We start from the raw sequence: 27,610 nt of genomic DNA, 5'->3' as shown, positions 1-27,610 counted from the left end.
CCTCTCCCTAGCCCCCAACTGCAGGAGGGCAAGGACTTTGTTTTGCTCACTGCTATATCCCCAATACCTACAAAAATGCCAGGCAGATCTCAACAAATATATACTGAATGAAGAAATGAATAAATGAATTCTCTTCTTTACAGGATCTTCTCCATGCCAGCCACACCAGGCATCAGAGACAAACTGAGGAAAAAGAAAATTTTGATAGAATTGAATTACATATAGCTGATAAAGCATGGATAGAGAGGTTGATGGCTTTAATTTGAAGACTTTCACATTCGTTTTCTGATCAACAAAGGACAAGGAAGGAGTCTGAAACAATCTGAAAATGTTTTTCAAAAATATTTTAGAAATTTTATTTTTATAAAATGTTTTAAATTCATGTATTAAAATGTATACCAACACACACAAAAAAATCATGTAAGCTGTATCATAAATACAAAACTAACAGTTTTCAAAACATATAAGACACATCCAATGTAAAAAAAAATCTTATATATACAAAATGCAATGTATTTCCAATACAAAAAAAAAAATAAAGGGGGAAATGCTTGAAAAATGCTCATCCAAAAGTACAAAACAAAACCCTCCCCTTGACTGGCCACTTAAGCTGCTATGAAAGGCTTTTCTTCTTCCCTTATGTTACCTGGTCTTTCTTCTCATTTTTCTTTTTAATTTATTTGTAAGATAAGAGCCAATTAAGGTGTTTTAAAAGTCGATGTTTGTTGTTATACTTTTACAGTCAAGTGACTTTTAATTCCAAAAGTTAATACTTTATACTCTGAGATATAAATGAGTTCCTAAACATTGTATGCAAATCAAATTATGATTTGGGTACTGTAAGCAGAACATAACATTTACAGAAATTTCTTTTTATAAAATTAAGATTTTCATGTCACATTTGCTTAAATCACAGTAAGCCCCTAAATTAATTCCTCAACCCACCATAAAACAAAAAAAACAAAAAAACCTCCTTAACAATGTAAAATATTTTATTCACTCTCTTTATGGTTCCCTCAAATGCTAAATAGGAACATCTAATCTAAAATACATCTGGAGGGGTCTGTTCCCTCCCTACCTACCCCACATCTACTAATATGCACCAACAACAGAAACTGGCTCAGTGCTTACCTACTGTTAATGCTAATACTCATCTGATTTAGTTCTTGTTGCAGCAGCAAAAAATTTTGAATTTTGGTTGTTTTTTTAATGTAAGAACCACATCTATTACTAATTTATCACCATTTTCCTTAACAATATATTTCAGGGAAAATGTTTAGATTTAAGCTACAATTAAAGTTCCTAATCAGGAAATCAAAAAAGCTAGTTACTGATGTTGATATGCTTTTTCCCTGTCAAAACTATCTTTCCTGATTAAACTTAGAGGGAGGGAGGGAAGGAGAGAAGGAGGGAGAGAAGGGGAAGGAAAACAGACTGGCTGGAAGGTTAAAGGGGACATCTTGCAGTCACAATGACTCTTCCAGAATTGTGTAGAAAACCACAGAGAATCCTCTTGAAATTCACTAAGAGAATAGCACTGGCAATGCCGTTCGTCTAAAAGTAAATGGAATTAGAAGAAAATTAGTTTTTACTATTTTCTATATCTTGGAAAAATTCTGTTGTTAAAAATTATGATTAAAATTGGCTCCTCCCCAATTATTCAGATTTACTAACATTTAACTGTGGAGCAATTACTTTAAAAAAAGAGAGAAAAGTGAGGGTTAAGAAAGGTTAAGTTCAGTCAAGTAGGAAGTCTGGTATGTAAAAAACCAGAGAAAGCAGGAGAGTGCCCAGTTCAGAGACGGACAGCTAGAGTCCAGGTCCAGCCCGGGGCTATCAGCTAATGAGAAAAGGTAGACCAACAAAATCTACTCACTCCAACACACGTAACTTTTGCTTCACAGAGAGTACTTTTGAAATCTAAGACTCACTTATCAAGTGAATTAAAGGAAATTTTGCAAACTGTGCACATAGACACAATATTTTTAAAGCAAATTTAAGGGGTGCACATAAGTTCTGAGACTATATTTGGGAGAACTATACCCCCTTGGGGTAAATGTGGTTCAGAAATCAAGCCACTACTACCCTGAGGCACAGGCTGCATAATAATATTATTAAAATATATATTTCCTTCAAATTATTCTCATTAATTATGTCAACCAATTTGAATGCATCAAGGGAGAATTTTACCAGTGGTATAACAAGGTACATATTTACATTTTCATTTGTATCTTAAGGACAAACTGTTAAAAATGATGATTTTGATGATTTCATATGATCATAATCATATGAAAATGATGATTATGAAAAATAAGAATAAAGGTGTGTTCATTTGGGAAAAGCTACATTAATATTATTCATCCAACCACAAACACTTTTGTAATGAACGCGATACTGCAAAACAATTCACAGCTTTATAAAATGTTGAAATACAGTTTCATTAGGATTTTTTTTCCAATTCAAAATTAAAAGAGTTCAACTTACATCGCTGCTTAACTATTTTACTCTAAAATCTTTAAAATATATAAAATACCAAGATTATCAACAGTCACATATGTTTTGAAGTCAGGGGACACATGTATTTTCTTAAGATTGGTTCCATTTGTGTAGAAGGTCTGTGAGGATTCCCCAGTGACAACATTCCACCACTGTTCAGAGAAAAATAAAATTCTTATTAGGTTGGTAATTACAGTGTGAGACAATCTGCAGTGCCAACTGGATCCTTCACCCCATCACCTCCCCACTCCCAAACTAAAGCAAACACCAGGAAGGATGTCTAAGGTTTAATGCTGAATATAGTATTATCAACCCAGTCCACCATTCCTGATTAACCCTGGTGACTGCCTCGCAGCTACCCTACACCTAACCCCCCTGTAAGGCATGCTGGAGAAACATGCAGCCTACTCAGAGCTCCAGACAGAAGGCTACACAAAGCCCATTATGGCCATGGCTGGACTGAATTCTCCTGTCTGCATATCCTTCTCAGTAGAATGGAAAGAATGACCCTCTCTTCTCTAAAAATGCCCCTTTGCAGACATGAACAGGAATTTTGGCAGATATCAAGACTACTGATAATACGGGCTGAAGGATAGAATGTTCTCGCTACTGAATCTTCCCTTTCACCAGGAGTGATTCAAGAGCCCATGACCAAGTTTTTTATTTAAAAGTCTACACATTTATTTGCTAAATAAATACTGAACATCTCAAATGTAGCAGGTGCTCTGGCCAAGTCCTTCCTTTCTCTTCCCAATTACTGAATTCGCTAAGATTATAACAATATTTATATTCCTTTACTAAATGGAGATCATGAAGCTTACCTACATATCTCACAACTAAGATGAAGGCAAAAGAGACCATGTACATGAACACCTTTTGAAAAGGCGTCAGGTACATCAAGATTCTGAGTATTGAAACTGACCTATTTGTAATGAGGTGGATGGACCTAGAGTCTGTCATACAGAGTGAAGTAAGTCAGAAAGAGAAAGACAAATACCGTATGCTAACACATATATATGGAATTTAAGGAAAAAAATGTCATGAAGAACCTAGGGGTAAAACAGGAATAAAGACACAGACCTACTTGAGAATGGACTTGAGGATATGCGGAGGGGGAAGGGTAAGCTGTGACAAAGCGAAAGAGAGGCATGGACATATATACAGTACTAAACGTAAGGTAGATAGCTAGTGGGAAGCAGCCACATAGCACAGGGAGATCAGCTCGGTGCTTTGTGACTGCCTGGAGGGGTGGGATAGGGAGGGTGGGAAGGAGGGAGACGCAAGAGGGAAGGGATATGGGAACAGATGTATAACTGATTCACTTTGTTATAAAGCAGAAACTAACACACCACTGTAAAGCAATTATACTCCAATAAAGTTGTAAAAAAAAAAAAAGATTCTGAGTATTATGAATGCAATGATCACTTCTGTGTCCGTGGCAATGCCTAGCATTCTGCCTTGCTCGTGTGACTGGGTCAACTATTCGTGTTCACTACTAGTAATGGTAACTGGTAAAAGTATACCTTGTGGACTTAAGTAAACCTCAATGAAGCAACATGTACTAACTTGAAATTTTCTAGGACTCACAATTTTGCTTTATAAAATAGCAGTGTAATCAAGACTGCAGAGGACAGTCGCTAGAGGCAAATCGTAGAGGTGGTAAGGCCCTTAGAGGTCACCTAGTCCAACTGCCTCACTGAACAAGCAAGGAAACCAGGGTTGGGAGAGAAGAAAGGCCTTGTCACTGGGAACAACACCGCTAGCAGGTGGCAGAAGTGGAAGAGGTTCCACTAGGCTTCCCAGCCTAGTGCACCCACTGCCCTTCCCTCTATTAAAACAGACCACTCGACTTGGAAACACTACCCCAGCCACTAATGTGAATATGGACTAAAAGACACTGATATTAAATAGGACTTATGCAAGGGACTTCTGGGCAGTGAAACTACTCTGTATACTACAATGGTGGACACGTGTCGTTATACATTTGTCAAAATTCACAGACTGTACAACATCAAGAGTGAACCCTAATAGAAATTATGGACTTTGGGTGATAATGACATGTCAATGAACATTCATCAGCTGTAACAAATGTACCCTCTGGTGGGGGATGTTGACAGTGGGGGAAGCTTGCACGTGGGGAAAGGGTGGGTATATGGGAACTCTGTACTTTCCGCTCAGTTTTGCTGAGAAACTAAATCTGCTCTAAGGAATAAAGTAAATTTTAAAAAAAATAGCAGGGATATTTTTGGAAGGAAGGATAATTGGGAATTTGGGATTAACAGATACAAACTACTATATATAAAACAGATAAATAACAAAGACCTACTGTATAGCCCAGGGAACTATATTCAACATCTTGTAATAACCTACAATGGTAAAGAATCTGAAAAAGAATATATATATATATTATATTATAATATATATATTATATTGTAATATATATTATATATATTATATATATATACATCTGAGTCACTTTGCTGTACAACTGAAACACTGTAAATCAACTATACTTCAATTTTTAAAAGATAGCTAACATTTACTCAGGGTACACTATGTGCCACCATGTATAAGTACTTTACTTGTATTAACTCCTTTAACCCTCCCAACCCTATGAGGTAGGTGTTATTATTACACCCATTTTACAGATGAGAAAGTCGAGGCTAAATCACCTTGTGCAAGATTACAAAGTTACTGAGTGGCAGATCCAGGCTTTGAATTCAGGTAGTCTGCCCCAAGTCTCACTCTCTTGACCTTTATATTCTGTTGCCTCTACATAATGGAAAACCTGAATTTATCATCATGTATTTCATATTTCAAATCAGCCTTTCTCCTCATGAGTATGAATTAATGTGGATTTCTTGTCATTCTAACAGTACGTACTCTGTGGCATAACACAAGTAAATTACATTATTTTTTACTTATAAATAGGAATAATTTTGAAAGTTAAGAGCTTTTTAGCTACTGGATAACTACTTTATCTTACTGACATTCGATTCATACAGCTTGGATTATAAAGTAAACAGACTCAAAAGTCCTATTTTCTTGGACATTACAGCAGCTGTTCCTTTTTACTTTTAATTTGCTCTGTGCTCTTAGTCTCATGAACATGCTGGGTAGATGCAGGCTGGGCTATATCACAACCAGTTTAACCATGTTAGTAATCAAACCAGAAGGAAGAACAGCCTGATTGTCACTGAAATATACACACTGAATATATAGGCTATAGGCTCTTTCACCCTGAAGACATAACTTCAACAATACCGACATCGATTCTGCTGTTTATTTCAAGGTTCTCCAGGAACTCTGGAAATCTAGTCACTGATCTCTATCATATCTTGTAAGCCAGACTCACAATTATGTGACAGCCTTCTATGGTGCCCAGAGCACCAAAAGACATTGGTCTCTAGAAGCTCAGTGTCAAAGCTGAGCAGTTAAGTTTTTCAGCAGTTAATACGGCTGAAGACTCCCAGCTTCCAACACAAAGACAGCAATGTCGCTCCTCTAAGCATCATCCTCAGAACAGACTAAGAGTGCAGTTTATCTCTACACTAAAGGAGGACAAGTGGTGATAGTCTCACAATCCCCTAATAATTAAAGGTGTACCTTTATTTAGGTACAGGTTAATGCAACATCTTGTAAGCAGCATTGTATTTTCAGTGTAAACTTGTAAAGGAATCATAACATACATCCTCTCACAGAGCTGAAAACTGCCCTCTGATTTATCTTTTTTATAAGCTAGATTTTTACATTAAATAAAATTGCATCTACATAGGTCCCATATAATCAAAAACTTCAATTCAGTCATTCAAATACTTTTGAACATCTATACTGTATTAGACAATCAGAATCATCTCCTACAGCTGAATGTTTTCAGTAAGAAAAAACAGTATTATAAGATCTAATTCATTAGGGTCTAATTCATTAGGGATCTATTTTAAGTGATCAGTACAATACACAGTACCATCTTCAACCCCTTTTACAAGTAAATCACTACTCAAGACTCAGCTCAAGCATTCCCCTCCACTGGAAGCCTCTGCTAACTCCCAAAGGTAGAACTGTCCTCTCCTTTGTGCCTCTACTATCCTTATGCAAATGTGTCCCAGAACCCCTCTTACACTTAGAGACTTTATTTATTTACTGTCTGCTTCCTCCAAAGACTGTCAACCACCTGGGCAAGAACCAAGCCGTAAACATTGTGCCACGTAGCAGTGCCAGCACACAGTGGCGCTTAATACATTCTTAGTGAGTGGATGGGTAAAAAGATGCAAGCACCAAAAAATGACCCTGAGGCACCACAACACGCTCAACAGTGGCCTCAGTATTTGCTAATAATAAGTCTGTATAAGGCAATCTACTAAGTAATTAGGAAATTCACAACCTCTAGGAACATCAGTTTCCTCACCTACAAACCAAGGATGATAAAATTGAAGCCTCGCAAAGCTGGCTAATAAGATGACGCGAGTAAAGCAGTTTGTAAACTATACAGCAATATGCTGCCGCTGCTACTTTTATTATTATTACGACCACCACTACCACTACCATTACCACTAATACTTAAGAAAGGAAATTTCACAAATTTTTTAAAGACTCAACCAACATAGTTCACAATTAGTGAAGTAGAAAATCAAATTAAGTTAAACACCCCACTTTATAGTCACTCTGATCGCCTAAGACTTTGTTTGGGGCAGGATGAGAGCTCTGGACTGAGAACATCCCTAACACTGTCATCAAAACTTCCAAGAGATCTGAAGAATGCAGCCTTGCAGATCTCAGTCTCATCACCCAGAACGGGATAACAGTAATCGCCCTTCCTCTCTGGTGGGTTGTACGAGGCCCAACTGAGACACAGGAAGTGAAAATAATTTGGAAAGTAGGATACAGGCTGTTCTTTTCTTTCAGTCTTTGAGAAACCCTTACCTTAAGATATCCTCCAGCAGAAACAAGCATTTTGCTATCTGGAGAAAAGCAAAGGTCAGTCACCCAGCCTCCGTGAGTAGCAGCTCCTTCTTCTACTGAAATCGGAGCAAACAAATGAAGAAGCTCACCATCTGAGACATTCCATATCTATAAAAATGATACACAGTTCATTAACAGGGTTACTCAGAAGTTTTATATATCTATCTATTTCATTTAGAACATATTTGGAAATTTTTCTTAAAAATATAATTACAATTCAGTGATACCTTAGGAATTTTTTTAGATTACATTCCCTCCTGTGCAAATTTTTAAAAACTACTAATTATAATTAAAATGCATTACTTACAATATTTATCATTAACTATACTCCAAAAAATATAACAAAAGGACTTAGAGTGACTGATTAGAATACTGTGATTCTTTCACTGAATAAAAGGAGTATGGGGCCTCCCTGGTGGCTCACTGGTTAAGAATCCGCCTGCCAATGCAAGGGAGAGGGGTTTGAGCCCTGGTTCAGGAAGATCCCACATGCAGTGGAGCAACTAAGCCCGTGCACCACAACTACTGAACCTGCGCTCTAGAGCCCGCAAGCCACAACTATTGAGCCTGCGCTCTAGAGCCCGCAAGCCACAACTATTGAGCCTGCGCTCTAGAGCCCGCAAGCCACAACTACTGAGCCTGCGCTCTAGAGCCCGCGAGCCACAACTACTGAAGCCCACACGCCTAGAGCCTGTGCCCTGCAATGAGAGAGGCCACTGCAATGAGAAGCCTGCGCACCTCAATGAAGAGTAGCCCCCGCTCGCCACAACTAGAGAAAGCCCACATGCAGCAACGAAGACCCAACGCAGCCAAAAATTTAAAAAATTCAAAAATAAAAAGAGTATGATGGGAGAAGCAAGGAATAAACAAAAAAAGGCCTAACAAATAAACTACCTCAAAAGAACAAAGAATTCTAGTTCAGGATCTACCACTAAGTATATTGACAGACACTATTCAAACACCTAAAGTATATATATTTTAAAGAGTAAGTCCCAGTAAGGTTTTTAATATATATATATATGTATTTTTTATATTTTATATGTATAAAATAAACAAGCAAGCAAGCATATACACACACATTCACTAAGATTAGTTTACTAAGCTCTTAAAAACAACCCAATTATAGATACTAATATTTTCATTTATTTCCAGTGATACTTAATATATGAGCAGTACTCTAATTTTTCAAAGAAATTGTACATCAAAATAAGAAAAACAGAGGCATAAATAGCAAAAGAAAATAATCAAAATCATCATTTGTAAATGTCCCCCCTGGGAAATCCAAGGGACTCAAATGGAAAAACTGATTAGAAAGAATTCAGTAAGACAGCTAGATAGAAGATATATATATATATAAAACATTAACAGCTTTCCTATATTTTGAAAAATCAAGTAGAAAAACAGAAAATTTTTTTAATGTACTAAAGAAAAAATTTTAAATAACCCTTATTTAAAGAGACAATTTTTACCTTTAGGGGTTTCTGGAAAATGAAACACTGCCTCATAACTAGTAAAGGAGCCCTTTCATCCAGAGGTGAGAACTCAGAGCAAAATGAATGTTCCCAAAGCAGTCCTGCCTCTTCAGCTGGCATGGCATTTATGAGAATGGTATACGGAAGGTTGGTTACTTAGTCCTCAAGTAAGAGAATCTTAATTTTCCTGGAAAGCCTATCTGATAATGCCCCTATTCCTGCATAATGCATACTGTCTCATTCTTCTGCATTATATACCTACCTATTCCTTGAATTTTAATTCCTGCTTTGTAAAAAACGAACAAAATAACATACAAAAAACAAGACTCTCCTGATTATACCAGTTGCCAAAGCAGCCACCCCCAATGCCCAAACTTTTTCCATCAACTGCCCAATCCTTCTAATACAACAGAGGCAGACAATCCCACGAGGACGGCAATCGGCTCCACTCTAAATGTTGACTATCTAATGGATATAGTGCTAAAGAGACCTTTCAGTGCAGAAAACAGCAGAATTGCAGTTCATTTATAATCTAGACAACAATTTACAAAAATTATTTTCCTCACATTCTGCCACTAAAAACAATCTTTGGTTCAGGTCCAAGAATTAAGATGAATCATTCTCAAGCTAACAGCACAGAACCAACTGCAAATAACTAGGGCATCTGCCTCCTCACATACTTGGGAAATGCTTCACTTTAACTCTAAAATGAATCCTTTTCTGCAGTGAAGTGCAGCTGTGAACACAACGTGCATAAGAAACAGAACAAAGAATGCCTCATCCAACCAGGACCCTGGGGCCTGTGCTTCCGTGTCACATTAACAAAGGCCCCAGGTATGGTACAGAGGGCTAGCCAAAGCTATAAGGAGAGCAGTGCTTTCATGTCAGCAAACACCCTACCCTGATTTCTCCGTTGTCATCTCCAGTTGCCAACAGGGTACTGTCCACAGAGAAGGCAGAGCAGCGCACGCAGCCTTTGTGGCCTCTCAATTCATGTAGAGGGGAAAGGAGTTCAAAACTCCAAATCTGGAAGGCAATTCAGATTGTTTAGGAATAGTAAATACACTCGAAATAAGCATCTATAAACCCTGCCTCAAATGCTAGTTAGCCATAAATTCAATCATATGAAGTTCTAACATTCAACAGTTCGTAAACTTTCATGAGAGGCCCAAATGCCAACTAGCAACCTGGTTCATTTTTCAGAGTTTCCCTTTAATTACTCAAGTAAACTTAAGCTCAAGGATCAAAGTCACAGCTTCCTTAACTTTAGACTTAGAAGGAAGAATAGCAAAGCAGCCTATGGAGTACAGCAGACTTGAGTGGAGTCCTGGCTCCACTATTTACTAGTTCCTTGGCCTAGGACACCCCACATAGGCTTCTCTGGCTTCAGGTTCTTTATCTGTATGATGGAGACGATAGCACCTACAGAGTGAAAATTAACTGAGAGAACAGAGACTGCAAGTCCTAGCAAAGGGCCTAACGGATGGCGAGAGTACTGTAAAGGTTAGTCCCTATACCATCCTACTGTCTTAGCAGCCAAATGCTGGTCTTTTCCTTCCAATATTCTCCCTGGTGGTTCTGTCATCACCATTTAACAAGCTTGTACTGAAAATGTGTTCCAGGCACTGTGAGCAAAGAGCTACTGGTGCAAAGATAACTGGATTCAGTCCCTGGCCTTGAAAAGTTTCTAGTTTAATCATGAATGTTTGAGCGAACAGTGGTATGAAGTAAATTAACATGAGTAATATGTAATAGGAACACTGAGGGTGGAGCAGCTAATCCTGCCTGAGGGCCAGGAAAGGGTTCACTGAAGGACTGACCTTAAATCTAGGTCTAGAAGAAGGAGTCATAATGCTTCCAGGTTAAAAAGGATACAAGGTTGTATCAAGTGAAAGTTAACAGTGCGCACAAAAAGATGGAAGTAGAAGTAGTCTGGCACAGAGGGAACAATGTAGCAGAAAGAGATGGTGATGGGCTAAGGAGCTGAGCTTATAAACCATCAGGTCACAGAGGAGTTTCAACAGGGAACTCGGGCAGCAGTAGGGAAGATAAACCAGAGGAAGTACAGACCAGTGGCAGGTCCACCAATAAAAAAGGAGAGCCTGGTCTTAAGGGTGGGGACAAGGAAGAGAACAAGGATCCAGGAGACACTGAGGAGTAATCAATAGAGCACAAAAGACAGGAGAGTCCCAGGCAACTCCAGTGTTTACAGGTTGGAAAGACGGGTAGATAATGATGCCATTAACAAAGATGGAGAAAAAAGAAGGGAATGGAGAACCGAGTATTCAATGTCCCCAACCAGGGAGCATCATTTCACTGGAATGTGATTTTTAGAAGCAATGATTTACATCAATTACAAAAAAGTTTACTGTGGGTGTACAATTAAATGTAAATCTCTTTTCAATGCTTTTTATTGCCTAAAATATTCAGTAGACATTGCCTTTGATTACTAACAGACAAAAGTTATCAGTAAGGGAGAAATCAAAAATCCTCAATGTCATTCACTTCATCTCTTTGACACAAACTAAATGTCAATGGGCATCCTCCAAAAATTCACAAAATGAGACAGCCATGTAGACAGAAACTTATTATTCTGTTTTACACATTAGTTGGACTCATAATACATAACAAATACCAAGGTCTTATGCATGTACCTTTCAACCGATTGGCCTACCTTTGCAGTCTTGTCAGCAGAGGTAGAAGAATACTTGGTTGCATCAGGAGAAATATCACAAGAAAGAACTGTATCCTGATGACAGACAAAGTCTTTTTCTATTCTTCCAGTAATAATATTCCATACCTTTAAAGAAAAACTCATAAGTTGACAATTAAGAACATTTCGTATTACTGAGCATAAACAGCCAGAAGACATCCTATAAACCAAGAGCTTTAGCACGTTGGTTGTTCTGACCTCTTTAAGTGCCTTTTAGTACAAATGCTCATAAACACACAGCAGATGTAGATGACTGCAGTAAACAGAAAACAGGCACTTCTATTTTAGAAATTTAAAAATTTAAGTATTTACATATCAGCCACCTGCTTTTGGCTGTCATGATATAATCAATGCGATCAATATTAGAATATTTTTTTAAAAGAAATGTGTGCTTCAAATTACCTTCACTGTTCCATCAAACGACCAGGAAAGCAGTCTTGAATTTTTCAAGAGTCTAAAGTCTTTCACAGTTTCCTGATGGGCTTGCAGAAAGACATATTCCTCTGATTGCCAATTCCATACCTGAATATCAGAGAAATAAGTCTGCTATAACTCTTTCCCCATAATATCCCATTAGAGAGGTGGAGGTGTATCACTCGCTTGTCTAAAGTCTTTCATCCTCATGGCACTTCAGTAAAATAAAGAAGAGAACCAAATAAGAATATGGTATCCCCATTTTACAGACAAAGAGAAAAGCTGGGGTTAATTAACTTGACTATGGGCAAAATAAAATATTTTTCCTCCTAAATAAAGTCTGTTTTCTTCAGTTGCTTGGAGAGCAGTTAATTACACCAGAAGATAGAGAAAAGTCACAATATGTTCATGAGCTCACCATCTGATTAAATTTTCCAAAGAGAATTATCCCAATTACATATTCATAGATTTCTAAACTTCACAAGTTAGGTCAAGTGTCCAGATTCTGGCTCCACTGAAGCTACTGAATCCTACTGGCCCTACTGCCTGGGAAGGTCAGTTGACCAGAGCAGCTTCAAACCAGGTCATGGAATTTCTGGACTTCAGAGATCTTACCTAGCCCCTAATGCAATCCTCAGAATGACAAAAGTGATATAGTACGTTATTTTTCACATGGCACTCCAGGAAGAACTCTTCAGATACAAAAGAGAAGAGATTGCAATGCTGGAGACAATGCGTTCCAAGTAGGCTTGAGAAATGAGCTGGAACTATCATTCACAAACTGAGAAGGGCACTTCAAAGAGAATGAATGCTAGAGTTAAAGCACAGGAGCAGGAAAATGTGGAAAGATTACAGGTACCTGTTCATAGTTCAATCTGACTGGAACAGGATACGTAGAAGGAAAAGTAGGGGGAAAAGTTTAGAAAGATATTCAAAGAAACAGCCCAGAGAGCCTGAAGCTAGACTTCTGAGCTGTGGGCAATCAGGGAGTCTCCCACAGAATTTTCTTCTATTTTTTAATATTAGGAATAAAAAGATAATGAAAAAGCGGCCACCATCTCAGGTATGCACATTAGTAGTATTCTGGGTCTCCTTTTTGACTGGTGAAGGTTAAACAGTAGAAATGCCTTTAAGGCTTTTCTTACTGGGCTTAGGCAAAACTGTAAAAGAAATTACACCTCTCTTACCCCCTTTCTTTACTCCTCTGTCCTCCACATTTAGCAATCACCCTCCCAGCCCCACCGAGCCCTGGCTCTCAGATATCTCCATCTTTTCTGTCTGAGTGTTCATTCACAGAAGCTGGGTATCTTGTATGAGAGCAAGGGACCTTAGAAGAGGAGCTGGAAGTGAGAGTAGTTCTAAAGAGGATGAACTGGGAATTTCAGTATTTTAAGAGCGCAATAAGATATGCTGAGGTAGGGGGAAGAAACAGAAGCTTTCTGGCTTCCCAAATCATATCAGGAAAAAAGGCATCCTGTGTGACTAAACATAAAATACCCTGGACCGCTACCACTAGGAACCTTCTGGCTCCCTCCTCCTACTTTCTGGGCTTTGCTGGACTAGAGGATCAGGGGCTATTATTAACAGCTCTTCCGGGCTGACTGGCACTGCCATTCCCAGCTGTGTCTGATTCAATGTTCCTTCCTGACTGAGGTTCTTACTGCTACCGTCCACACATCAAGAAGTCAGAGAGCCTTCCTGAGCAGATATAACAAAGAATTTGACAATCACTGAGGGGAAATGAAGACTAGCCTTAGCAGCTTTTGTTGCAGATGCTTTCTGATAAGGCAATGATGACATGGATACCTTTTTTGTTGACCTCAAACATACTGTGCTAGTTGAATCACCTTATATAATAGCTAAACTTCCACCAGCATTATCAGTCACATGTATAAAGGTTGAATTTGGGTATGTCTCTACAATTAGCTATAATTTTTGCAATGTATGTACACTGGAATTTTTTCAGCTATATAAATTTAAATTTTAAAAAATGCTAAAGAATCTTTTTACACTTGTAAGAATCAATATATTCTCATCCATTCTCAGGTAAACACAGCTACTACTTGGGCTTTATTTACATCAAGGTAAAAGATCAAAAACTACCAAAACAGACCTCAACTTTCACAACTCTAGGTGCTATAATCAAGAGAGCTGATTCTTCAAATTTTGGCAATAACTTTAGTTGAGCTTGACAAAGATTTACCAAACCCCTACTACATTCCAGGCACTGGGATACAAAGATGATTAAAATAAACCTCCAAAATGGTAACTATGTGAGGGGTTTGCAGATTTGTTAATTAACTTGATTGTGGTAATTATTTCACAATGTGTACATATATCAAATCATCACATTATATGTCTTAAACATAATACTATTTTGCCAATTATACCTCAGTAAAGCTGGGGAGAAAAAAAAAACAAACCTCCAATTAATTATTTATTAAAACATTAAAAAAAACTATAAAACAAAAACCCAACCAGTCAATTCTTGGAAATACCTACCAAGAATTTTGTTGCATGAATGTACATGCATTAAAACATTTTAAATGTAAAACGTATTCTGAGTAGAGCAGAAAAAGAGGATGAAACACAACTCATTTCTACAAATAATCTAACTTGGATCCTAAAAATATTCCTAGAAATTATTTCTCCCTCTGGCTGAGAATATCTGATCTTCAAGGAGGTCATAAAACCTGTGAATTTAGCTGCTGACAGAAAGACTATACTGTATACAGTGTCTCAGCAGAATTTCATCAGATGTAGCTTAGTTTTACACATTTCAAAGCCATCTAGAGAGGAAGAAAGGTGAATATTACGCTGAGTTTCAGAGCTAATACACTAGTACCATGGGAGCCTATAATAAGTAAGTTTCTATACTAAAGGCAAATTTCATTCCAATCATATAGGACTCATAGAGACATAACATAAAAAGATTTTTTCCAAAATAGTTTTTAACAGTGTAGCTAAATATTGCCACTGTAGGAAATATATACATATGTATAAAATAAGGGAATACATACTAACTCCTGTTTGAACATATGTATTTATCTCCTTATCCTTCACTTCTAAAACCCCACTAAAATGACAAAGTCAAGAATGAGAAAGAAGGTAACAACAAAACATTGGAGGCTGTATAGCAGGAGAATGGTAACTGGCTTTGCAGAACCAAGAAAACAGAATCTTAAAAGCATTAGAAAGACAAAAGCAACAAAACTGACACTATAGAACTCTCAAAATGCTCAGAAACTGAGGTCACAAAGTACATCCAGAGGTGGGAATGAGGGTGGGGCTAAAAACAGATGTATCAGGAGTTGTGGGAAGATGGCAGTGATGCAGGCATCTCCTTGAAGCCTCCCTAAGAGTAGACAAAGCAACTAAAATAGCAAATCCAAAAATGCACAGACAATATCAACAAGACCAATACCAACAAGACTTAATATCAACATGTTAAGTGACATAGTATCCCCAAAAACCACAAGATACAAGTAAATGGGGACAAACTGAGAGCTGCAAGACTTGTACAGTAACAGCATCTGTATGGGTAGAAGCAGAGGGAAGCATAATGAGTCTGACAAACCTAAAAACAGGAGAATCCCAAAAGAGCCAAGTACCATTCACTGAAAAGTGCAAAGGACCAACAGGGAACAGCAGTAGAAACTGAGTGCAAGACGGACTGTACTGTGTGGCACAGTCTGGAAGGGCTAAAGCAGTCTAGACCCTATGAACTCTCAAAAGTAACCGGGACAATCCTACAATGAGGAGAAACGGTTGAGAATAGATTCTAAAGTAAGAAAAACAAGGATGATGGCAGCAAAGGAAGGGGAAGGTCTCCATAAAAATGAGGGAAGGGGATAGAACAAAGGGATCTCATCAGCACAATGCCAGATTTTTAACACTTCATGAAAACAACAGAAGATGGAACTGCAGAGCTGTGAAGAAAGAAATGTTGTCCTTCCCAATCCCTTCAAAAAGTTCAGGAAAACTAATTTCCTGTAAAAAGAAAAGAATCACTATTGAATCCCAAACAATGTTATTATGAGAAAAAAAAAAAGAATAAAGTGCAGAATAATACTGCTAAAACAAACCAGAAAGAAGAATCTCTGGATTAAAGGACACCAGCACAACTGAGGGTAGGATAGCAATTTTGAGAACAGGGGGATCAGTGAAGGTTTACACACTAAACGCTGAGACATTATACGATCCACACCCCCCTTCCCACTCTCTTCCCCCATTTAGCTCTAAGAACCTGTCTGCCAGGTTTATAACCTCCAGGAGAAGACCAGAGAGTCCTCTCTACGAATCTGACAAGACCAAGACAAAGACCTAAAGACACTGACAACAAAGTTTCCCCATCCAGATCACCTTTCAGAGGAGGTCTCAGTCAATACACAGAGCTCCCAGTCAGCCTTTTAGTATCCATCTCTGGGTAATGAATGATCACCACACAGCTGAGGAAGGCCTTTAAAATAAGAGGCCAAAACAACCAAATAGAAAAAAAAAAAAAATTGGAGGGAAGAGCAACTATGCAGGAAAATTAGATTTTGAGGGAAAAAATATATGTAATGTATATGATATAATTTATACGTTATTTATATACCCATCTATCCTCAGAGAAGATATTTCATCTACAAAACAAGAACACATGCTCTACAAAAAAACAAACAATAGAAAGGACTCTCCAGCATTAAAAATATAATGGTAGAAATGAAAAACTCAATGAAAGGGTTGGAAGATAAAGCTGAGGAAAACTCCCAGAAAATGGAGTATGGTACAGAAAGATAAAACATAGAAAAAGAAAACTAGGTGATCAGTCCAGGAGATCCAATATCTGAATAAGGGTTGTTAACAGAAAAAGGAAGCATATGGAGAGCGCGGGAAGCGGGAGTGAATCAAAGAAATAATTCAAGTAAACTTCTGTGAATTGAAAAACATAAGTTTCCAAACTGAGAAGGGATAGTGAAAGTTAAAAACAATGGATGAAACAAACACACAAAGGCACATCATCATGAAATTTCAAAATTCTGGGGACAAAGAGAAGATCCTAAAATCTTCCAGAGAGAAAGATTAGGAATCAAAATGGCTTCAGACTTCTCAACATGAGCTTTGAAACTTAGAAAAAAAAATAAAACAATGTCTTCAAGGATTTAGGGTAAAATAATTTCCAACTATTACCAGAGGTAGACTTTTCCTAAATTGCACTAAGGCAGAAAAGGCATTCATAGTACACTTGGTCTACTTAGTCATAACAATGACACTAATGACCTAAACAAAATTTTGTTGTGATTGTGTCGGGATGACAGGGATCGACAAAAGGGTGTGTGCATATGTTGGAGGTAGGACAGGTGGGAGGAAAAAAAGAGCTAAATTTTCATCTTAATATAAGGAATTAAGTAGACAAATCCTCAAACCTAAAAAATCAAGAATTAGCACTATAAGCATGCAATATAGGGTCATGAAGGTAAATATCAAAAGAAACGTCTAAAAGCTAAAAGTGGTGCTTTAAGAGAAAGAGAAATGGGGGAGTCTACTTTTTATAATGATCCTTGTAATACTATGACTTTTAAAAGTATGTGCACTGGAACTTTGATAAAGAACGTACACACACACAAGTGCTTCCTCACAGAGGGGTTGGAGCTGTGGCAGACGCAGCCCTGGGTAGCCCCTTCTCTGCCACCTCCTTCTCTTCCTGAGGGCTCCCCACTCCTCTTGCCCTCCAACGCTGCCCAGATAACACTGAAGAAAACCTCTGTGCATAAATATTTCTCCATACTTGATTACTTTCTTAAGATAGGAATAAAAATGTTCAGTCAAAAGCCACGTGGCTAACAGGGTCTTGGTGCTCCGGCCGGGTGTCAGGCCTGTGCCTCTGAGGTGGGAGACCCGAGCTCAGGATATTGGTCCACCAGAGACCTCCCGGCTCCACGTAATATCAAATGGCAAAAGCTCTCTCAGAGATCCCCATCTCAACACTAAGACCCAGCTCCACTCAACAACGAGCAAGCTACAAAAAACTAGCAAGACAGGAAAACAACCCCACCCATTAGCAGAGAGGCTGCCTAAAACCATAATAAGGTGACAGACACCCCAAAACACACCACTGGACGCGGTCCTGCCCACCAGAAAGACAAGATCCAGCCTCATCCACCAGAACACAGGCACCAGTCCCCTCCACCAGGAAGCCTACACAACCCAATGAACCAACCACAGACACTGGGGACAAACACCCAAAACAACGGGAACTATGAACATGCAGCCAGCGAAAAGGAGATCCCAAACACAGTAAGTTAAGTAAAATAAGAAGACAGAGAAACACACAGCAGATGAAGGAGCAAGGTAAAAACCCACCAGACCAAACAAATGTAGAGGAAATAGGCAGTCTACCTGAAAAAGAATTCAGAGTAATGATAGTAAAGATGATCCAAAATCTTGGAAATTGAATGGAGAAAATACAAGAAATGTTTAACAAGGACCTATAAAAACTAAACAGCAAACAAACAATGATGAACAACACAATAAATGAAATTAAAAATTCTCTAGAAGGAATCAACAGCAGAATAACTGAGGCAGAAGAATGGATAAGTGACCTGGAAGATACAATAGTGGAAATAACTACCACAGAGCAGAATAAAGAAAAAAGAATGAAAAGAATTGAGGACAGTCTCAGAGACCTCTGGGAAAACATTAAATGCACCAACATTCGAATTACAGGGGACCCAGAAGAAGAAGAGGAAAAGAAAGGGACTGAGAAAATATTTGAAGAGATTATAGTTGAAAACTTTCCTAATATGGGAAAGGAAATAGTCAATCAAGTCCAGGAAGCACAGACAGTCCCATACAGGATAAATCCAAGGAGAAACATGGCAAGACACATATTAATCAAACTATCAAAAATTAAATACAAAGAAAAAACATTAAAAACAGCAAGGGAAAAACAACAAATAACATACAAGGGAATCCCCATAAGGTTAACAGCTGATCTTTCAGCAGAAACTCTGCAAGCCAGAAGGGAGTGGCAGGACATATTTAAAGTGATGAAGGAGAAAAACCTGCAACCAAGATTACTCTACCCAGGAAGTATCTCATTCAGATTCGATGGAGAAATTAAAACCTTTACAGACAAGCAAAAGCTAAGAGAATTCAGCACCACCAAACCAGCTTTACAACAAACGCTAAGGAACTTCTCTAGGCAGGAAACATAAGAGAAGGAAAAGACCTACAATAACAAACCCAAAACAATTAAGAAAATGGTAACAGGAACATACATATTGATAATTACCTTAAATATAAATGGATTAAATGCTCCAACCAAAAGACAGAGACTGGCTGAATGGATACAAAAACAAGACCTGTATATATGCTATCTACAAGAGACCCACTTCAGACCTACGGACACATACAGACTGAAAGTGAGAGGAAAAGATATTCCATGCAAATGGAAATCAGAATAAACCTGGAGTAGCAATTCTCATATCACACAAAATAGGCCTTAAAATAAAGACTATTACAAGAGACAAAGAAGGACACTACATAATGATCAAGGGATCAATCCAAGAAGAAGATATAACAATTGTAAATATTTATGCACCCAACATAGGAGCACCTCAGTACATAAGGCAAATACTAACAGTCATAAAAGGGGAAATCAACAGTAACACAATCATAGTAGGAGACTTTAACACCCCAATTTCACCAATGGACAGATCATTCAAAGTGAAAATAAATAAGGAAACACAAGCTTTAAATGATACATTAAACAAGATGGACTTAACTGATATTTATATGACATTCCATCCAAAAACAAGAGAATACACTTTCCTCTCAAGTGCTCATGGAACATTCTCCGAGACAGATCATATCTTGGGTCACAAATCAAGCCTTGGTAAATTTAAGAAAATTGAAATTGTATCAATATCTTCTCCAACCACAACACTATGAGACTAGATATCAATTACAGGAAAAAATCTGTAAGAAATACAAACACATGGAGGCTAAACAGTACACTACATAATAATCAAGAGATCACAGAAGAAATCAAAGAGGAAATCAAAAAATACCTATAAACAAATGACAATGAAAACACGATGACCCAAAACCTATGGGATGTAGCAAAAGCAGTTCTAAGAGGGAAGTTTATAGCAATAAAATCCTACCTCAAGAAACAAGAAATATCTCAAATAAACAACCTAACCTTACACCTAAAGCAATTCAAGAAAGAAGAACAAAAAAACCCCAAAGTTAGCAGAAGGAGAGAAATCATAAAGATCAGATCAGAAATAAATGAAAAAGAAATGAAGGAAACAATAGCAAAGATCAATAAAACTCAAAGCTGGTTCTTTGACAATATACACAAAATTGATAAACCATTAGCCAGACTCATCAAGAAAAAAAGAGAGAAGACTCAAATCAACAGAATTAGAAATGAAAAAGGAGAAGTAACAACTGACACTGCAGAAATACAAAAGATCATGAGAGATTACTACAAGGAACTATATGTCAATAGAATGGACAACCTGGAAGAAATGGACAAATTCTTAGAAAAGCACAACCTTCTGAGATGGAAACAGAAAGAAATAGGAAATATAAACAGACCAATCACAAGCACTGAAATTGAAACTGTGATTAAAAATCTTCCAACAAACAAAAGCCCAGGACTAGATGGCTTTACAGGCGAATTCTATCAAACATTTAGAGAAGAGCTAACACCTATCCTTCTCAAACTCTTCCAAAATATAGCAGAGGGTGGAACACTCCCAAACTCATTCTATGAGGCCACCATCACCCTGATACCAAAACCAGACAAAGATGTCTTAAAAAAAGAAAAATACAGGCCAATGTCACTGATGAACATAGATGCAAAAATCCTCAACAAAATACTAGCAAACAGAATCCAACAGCACATTAAAAGGATCATACACCATGATCAAATGGGGTTTATCCCAGGAATACAAGGATTCTTCAATATATTCATATGAATCAATGTGATAAAACATATTAACAAATTGAAGGAGAAAAGCCATATGATCATCTCAATAGATGCAGAAAAAGCTTTTAACAGAATTCAACACCCATTTATGATAAAAACCCTCTAGAAAGTAGGCATAGAGGGAACTTACCTCAACATAATAAAGGCCATATATGACAAACCCACAGCCAATATCGTTCTCAATGGTGAAAAACTAAAACCATTTCCACTAAGATCAGGAACAAGACAAGGTTGTCCACTCTCACCACTATTATTCAACATAGTTTTGGAAGTTTTAGCCACAGCAATCAGAGAAGAAAAAGAAATAAAAGGAATCCAAATTGGAAAAGAAGAAGTAAAACTGTCACTGTTTGCAGATGACATGATACTATACATAGAGAATCCTAAAGATGCTACCAGAAAACTACTAGAGCTAATCAATGAATTTGGTAAAGTTGCAGGATATAAAATTAATGCACAGAAATCTCTTGCATTCCTATATACTAATGATGAAAACTCTGAAAGAGAAATTAAGGAAACATTCCCATTTACCACTGCAACAAAAAGAATAAAATACCTAGGAATAAACCTACCAAAGGAGACAAAAGACTTGTATGCAGAAAACTGTAAGACACTGATGAAAGAAATTAAAGATGATACAAACAGATGGAGAGATATACCATGTTTCTGGATTGGAAGAATCAATGTTGTGAAAATGACTATACTACCCAAAGCAATTTACAGATTCAATGCTATCCCTATCAAACTACCAATTGCATTTTTCACAGAACTAGAACAAAAAATTTCACAATTTGTATGGAAACACAAAAGACCCCGAATAGCCAAAGCAATCTTGAGGAAGAAAAACGGAGCTGGAGGAATCAGGCTCACAGACTTCAGACTATACTACAAAGCCACAGTAATCAAGACAGTATGGTACTGGCACAAAAACAGAAATATAGATCAACGCAACAGGATAGAAAGCCCAGAGATAAACCCACACACATATGGTCACCTTATTTTTGATAAAGGAGGCAAGAATATACAATGGAGAAAAAACAGCCTCCTCAATAAGTGGTGCTGGGCAAACTGGACAGATACATGTAAAAGAATAAAATTAGAACACTCCCTAACACCATACACAAAAATAAACTCAAAATGTATTAAAGACCTCAATGTAAGGCCAGACACTATAAAACTCTGAGAGGAAAACATAGGCAGAACATTCTATGACATAAATCACAGCAAGATCCTTTTTGACTCACCTCCTAGAGAAACGGAAATAAAAGCAAAAATAAACAAACGGGACCTAGTGAAACTTAAAAGCTTTTGCACAGCAAAGGAAACCATAAACAAGACGAAAAGACAACCCTCAGAATGGGAGAAAATATTTGCAAACGAAGCAACTGACAAAGGATTCATCTCCAAAATTTACAAGCAGCTCATGCAGCTCAATATCAAAAGAACAAACAACCCAATCCAAAAATGGGCAGAAGATCTAAATAGACATTTCTCCAAAGAAGATATACAGATTGCCAGCAAACACATAAAAGGATGTTCAACATCATTAATCATTAGAGAAATGCAAATCAAAACTACAATGAGGTATCACCTCACACCAGTCTGAATGGCCATCATCAAAAAATCTACAAATAATAAATGCTGGAGAGGGTGTGGAGAAAATGGAACCCTCTTGCACTGTTGGTGGGAATGTAAACTGATACAGCCACTATGGAGAACAGTATGGAGGTTCCTTAAAAAACTAAAAATAGACCTACCATTCGACCCAGCAATCCCACTACTGGGCATATACCCTGAGAAAACCATAATTCAAAAAGAGTCATGTACCACAATGTTCACTGCAGCACTATTTACAATAGCCAGGACATGGAAGCAACCTAAATGTCCATCGACAGATGAATGGATAAAGAAGATATGGCATATATATACAATGGAATATTACTCAGCCATAAAAAGAAACCAAATTGAGTTATTTGTAGTGAGGTGGAAGGACCTAGAGTCTGTCATACAGAGTAAAGTAAGTCAGAAAGAGAAAAACAAATACCATATACTAACACATACATATGGAATCTCAAAAAAAAGGTTCTGAAGAACCTAGGGGCAGGACAGGAATAAAGATGCAGACGTACAGTATGGACTTGAGGACACGGGGAGGGGGAGGGGGAAGCTGTGACGAAGTGAGAGAGTGGCATGGACTTATATATGCTACCAAATGTAAAATAGATAGCTAGTGGGAAGCAGCCACGTAGCACAGGGAGATCAGCTCGGTGCTTTGTGACCACCTAGAGGGCTGGGATAGGGAGGGTGGGAGGGAGGGAGACGCAAGAGGGAAGAGATATGGGAACATATGTATATGTATAACTGATTCACTTTGTTATAAAGCAGAAACTAACACACCATTGTAAAAGAATTATACCTCAATAAAGATGTTAAAAAATTAAAAAATAAAGAACATACAGTAGGCTTAAGGCCTCTAGATCCACAATCCTTTGTTATGGTAAACTATTCTTTTTTCACAGGATTTTATCCCTGTAATAAACATCTTACTATTAAAGAAAGAATGAAATTATTTCAATTAGATTTTACTACTGTAAAGTAAAACAGAAATTACATAAATGTGGCAAAAAGTATATTTATTGATTCAAATCCAAATACAAAGGCAGGTGGGAGAATTCAAATGAATCCTTGATTTTCAAAATAAACAATCTCCCACTAGAGGGTTTTGAGTCAAACTGCCTGCCTCACTCACAGAAAAATACGGGTTTTATTTATGCCCATGTGCATAATCTAAAGGGAAGCCCAAAATAATCTGATCTGAAAGTTTAAAATACATATCAGATTTGAGGCATAATCAAAGTGTTCCTTCTTTAGAGTCAGCATTATGTATGTTAGAAGTTCAACCTCCCTCTCACCTGAATTGCAGAGTCATCAGAGCTTGAGATAAGAGTCTTTGCATCAGCTGTGAACTGGATGTGCCATACAGTGTTCTTGTGCCCAATCCTGGATTGGAAGATTCTGTTGTTTAGGAGTTCTAAAATCTTCAAAGTAAAAAACCAGAGAAAATTAATACAAAGAAATTCAGCAACACCCAGGCATTACAACCCCAAAATATTAAATCGAATCTAGACTACAGAAGGGTATAGAATTTCCATCTCAGTGCTTTCAGTTTAACTAAAGATACACAAATGAATGGCACAAATACAGACATGCACATCTATGCACACACACACATACACACCCTAAAATAAAACATTCACTGGAATGACCAGATGGCAGTAGGAACCAGTGGTCCTTCTTGAGTATTCAACTACCCAATTCATCAAACAAGTAGCAGTCTGAGCTCAGCCACCAAAAAGAAAATGACATTTAAGATGGATGAGAAGGAAGAAAGAAAAAAATCCTGGTTGAGAGATAAGGCAAGCTCTTTATAAAACAACACAGAGACAATGCAAGATAAAGGATGATGAGGGAGACAGGTAAAGGAAAAGAGCATACGAGCAGGCTGGGAGGCAGTACACTGAGGAGACTTGAAAGGGCTAAAGATTAATACGCCAAAATACAGAGAATAAGAAAGTAGAAAAGAACTCAAAAAATAACAACTATGTCAAAAAGGCTTTCAAATAAACTCTCACCAAAAAAAGTCAATATGTACTAAGTAAGCACTAGGGATGTAATGTACAACACGATAAATATAATTAACACTGCTGTATACTCTACATGAAAGTTATTAAGAGAGTAAATCCTAAGTGTTCTCATCAAAAGGAAAAATATTTTTCTGTTTCTTTGATTTTGTGTCTACGTGAGATGGTGGATGTTCACTAAACTTACTGTGATAACCATTTCATGATGTAAGTCAAATAATTATGCTGTATACCTTAAACTTATACAGTGCTGTATGTCAATTATATCTCAATAAAGCTGAAAGGTAAAAAAAACTCCTCTTTGTGGGGCAATATGGACTGGAGAATATTTGTGTAATTCCTTACGACAATGAATCCAAAGTAAAATAAATGTGGCTAGTGGCATAATTAATAAATTAATTTATTAATAATTAATTTTTAATTAATAAACAATTCCAAAAAGCTCAGGTGAGAAAAGGAGTCAATATTCTTTGAAAAACTATTATGTAGCTAGAGAAAATGTGCTTTTATGATGAATTTCACTTGTGATGAAATCACTTTTTTCCAAAATGATTTTTATTATACTGTCTTTTTTTCCTTACAAGCTGATTTCATTTTTATTTATTTGATCTTATTTGATCAATTAAGGATTTCAGGTGGTAAACTGGTGTACTTCTAATACCAAAAGTAGAACAGCGAGGACTGGTGAAATAGGTAAATATAAGGCACCTGCACTGATATTCCCGATGAACCTGATCAGAACCAACATGGAAACAACTTACACCCCTAAACGGCCAAGTTTCTAAGAAGAGAAAAAATGCTTTTTGCATAGTTAGCTAAATCTCTGACAGTGTTTGATATATTTGGAGAACAGCAAGACAACTGGGCAGAGAACAAGGAACACAAAAAGACAAAAAGTATGAGAAAGAATAGTAAAAGCAATATGAAAAATATACAACCAATAGGATTGTAAGATTATTTTTAATCTAACAGAGGAACGACTAATTATCATAGAAAGATTTATTTAGTATATAAGTCTACAACGCCAGGTGTATCATTAATTTTAAACAAAAACTATACTCCACAGAATGCCTCTGCAGAAGAGAACTGAATACCCAAATGGCTCCATCTTCGCCTCCAAATGCAAGGTACTGAAGATGTGGACTTAAGCAACAGCAACTCACTTGAGCTTCAGTCAGATAATCAATCTGACCTGTGTTTCCATTAATGAGCTAATGAAAAATAAGTCACAATCAGGTATTAGACTGTAAGAGCAGTTTTTGTTCTTTAGAACAGAGACTTCAACTGAAAAAAATAAAATGAATATAACCAACAAGAGCTCCCAGGGGGAACAACAAAACCCTATTCTATTCTCAGCAGCTGCATTTAGCACTTCACACTTCCGTTTCATTTCACTTTTGTGGTTCATATACATTTTTGTAAAATAAAACAAGCTTTAAAAGGTTTAAAAAGCAGCTGCTGTGCCCACCACCTGAGGCACATCTGATTTGTAATCCCACAGCTAGCTCCACACTGTTTCCCATTTCTTCACAAAGCTCATTTTAATAGGGCTATAGTTTATTAAAATACACTTCCCTGATATTTTTCAAGGGGTTTGGTGAAACAGGACTGAGACAGACATTACATAAAAAGACAAATTAAAATTAAAATGGGTTTTATATCCTCCAAATTACCAAACAGTGTAAATTAAGATTTTTTTCCCCTTTTTCTTTTGGGAGGAGGAGGCATTGGAGAACAACCCATTAGCACAATTTGGGTTGTAATGCATAGACTAAGAGTACCAAGTTTCGGGCTTCCCTGGTGGCGCAGTGGTTGAGAGTCCGCCTGCCGATGCAGGGGACACGGGTTCGTGCCCCGGTCTGGGAAGTTCCCACATGCCGCGGAGCGGCTGGGCCCGTGAGCCATGGCCGCTGAGCCTGCGCATCCGGAGCCTGTGCTCCGCAATGGGAGAGGCCACAACAGTGAGAGGCCCGCATACCGCAAAAAAAAAAAAAAAAAAAAAAAAAAAAAGAGTACCAAGTTTCATAACCTGTACCAAAACTAATGATTATTCTTTAAAATCCCACTAATAAAAATACCTTATCACTCAACTAAAACATGTGACCTGGGAAAATATTTCTCAATCTTAACTAACTGTCAGATCCATCTCTCTAACTACAATTACAACCTAAAAGTCTTGAATTATTTTTCAATATGAAATAAGCAGTCACCTTCGTTTCAGGTACAAAGATTATAGGGTCAATCAATCAAGATAGCTTTTCCTTTACAATATTTTACCTGGCATGTTCTGATCAATTAAACATTCAAAATGAAGACTGAATTACTAAAAGGTGAATATCTTCTTTCCCTCAAAAATCAATTTCCATACTTTTTTAAGTAGTGACTAAAAAATGTATGTTCACTTAAATGGAACTATTACCTGTCAGTTTAATTGTCCTCTAAACTCTCCCACAGTCAATGACATAGAATAAAATACTTTTATAGTCAGATGACTTCTTGAAGTCTCAGTTATGACAACTATTAAAGAAAGGTTGCACAAATCTAATAAAGGTAATATAAGCATTGAACTTGACAAGAAAACTGTAGTGGAAAAAAACCCAAGTGGAAGAATCAGTCTGCTAAAAATCAGTAATGAGGAAATCACATTCAATTCCACACCCCAATTCATCCCAGAAATACAGGGCATTAGGAGCTCCTCATCGACACATTAAGGACAATAGTAAAGCTTGTAAAATACAAAACAAGCCATATTTAGAGGTGTCTCACAGCTTGACTCTGACCCTCACAGCAGACGAGAAGAAATTACCACACGCCATAGACAGTTTATTCCCAGATCTCTGCTTCCTGAGTTTGGATTTCACCTTGACTCTATAAAGCAGCTTACAGATTTTTGAAAATGAAAAGGACCTTACAGGTGAAGAAAGTGAGGTTC

The 27,610-nt window shown here is 37.3% G+C and overlaps 1 protein-coding gene across 3 annotated transcripts in view; it reads right to left on the bottom strand.

The window, feature by feature from the left end:
* Window positions 1-329: 329 nt before the first annotated feature.
* The window catches only part of APAF1 (apoptotic peptidase activating factor 1), a 99,464-nt gene continuing 72,183 nt past the window's right edge, over window positions 330-27,610 (bottom strand). For all 3 annotated transcript variants that reach the window (XM_082636027.1, XM_082636029.1, XM_082636028.1), the window contains 7 exons: window positions 25,773-25,889; window positions 23,950-24,075; window positions 12,043-12,162; window positions 11,602-11,727; window positions 9,828-9,953; window positions 7,417-7,563; window positions 330-2,648 (listed from right to left, as the gene is read on the bottom strand). In XM_082636027.1, the coding sequence (XP_082492153.1) occupies window positions 2,502-2,648; window positions 7,417-7,563; window positions 9,828-9,953; window positions 11,602-11,727; window positions 12,043-12,162; window positions 23,950-24,075; window positions 25,773-25,889 (909 nt within the window). In that variant the 3' untranslated portion in view covers window positions 330-2,501. The remainder of the gene's footprint in view (window positions 2,649-7,416; window positions 7,564-9,827; window positions 9,954-11,601; window positions 11,728-12,042; window positions 12,163-23,949; window positions 24,076-25,772; window positions 25,890-27,610) is intronic.

The sequence above is a fragment of the Mesoplodon mirus genome (assembly GCF_964341445.2).
Source record: "Mesoplodon mirus genome assembly, chromosome: 11".
Taxonomy (NCBI): Eukaryota; Metazoa; Chordata; class Mammalia; order Artiodactyla; family Ziphiidae; genus Mesoplodon; species Mesoplodon mirus.
This window is presented reverse-complemented; position numbering and strand designations above follow the sequence as displayed.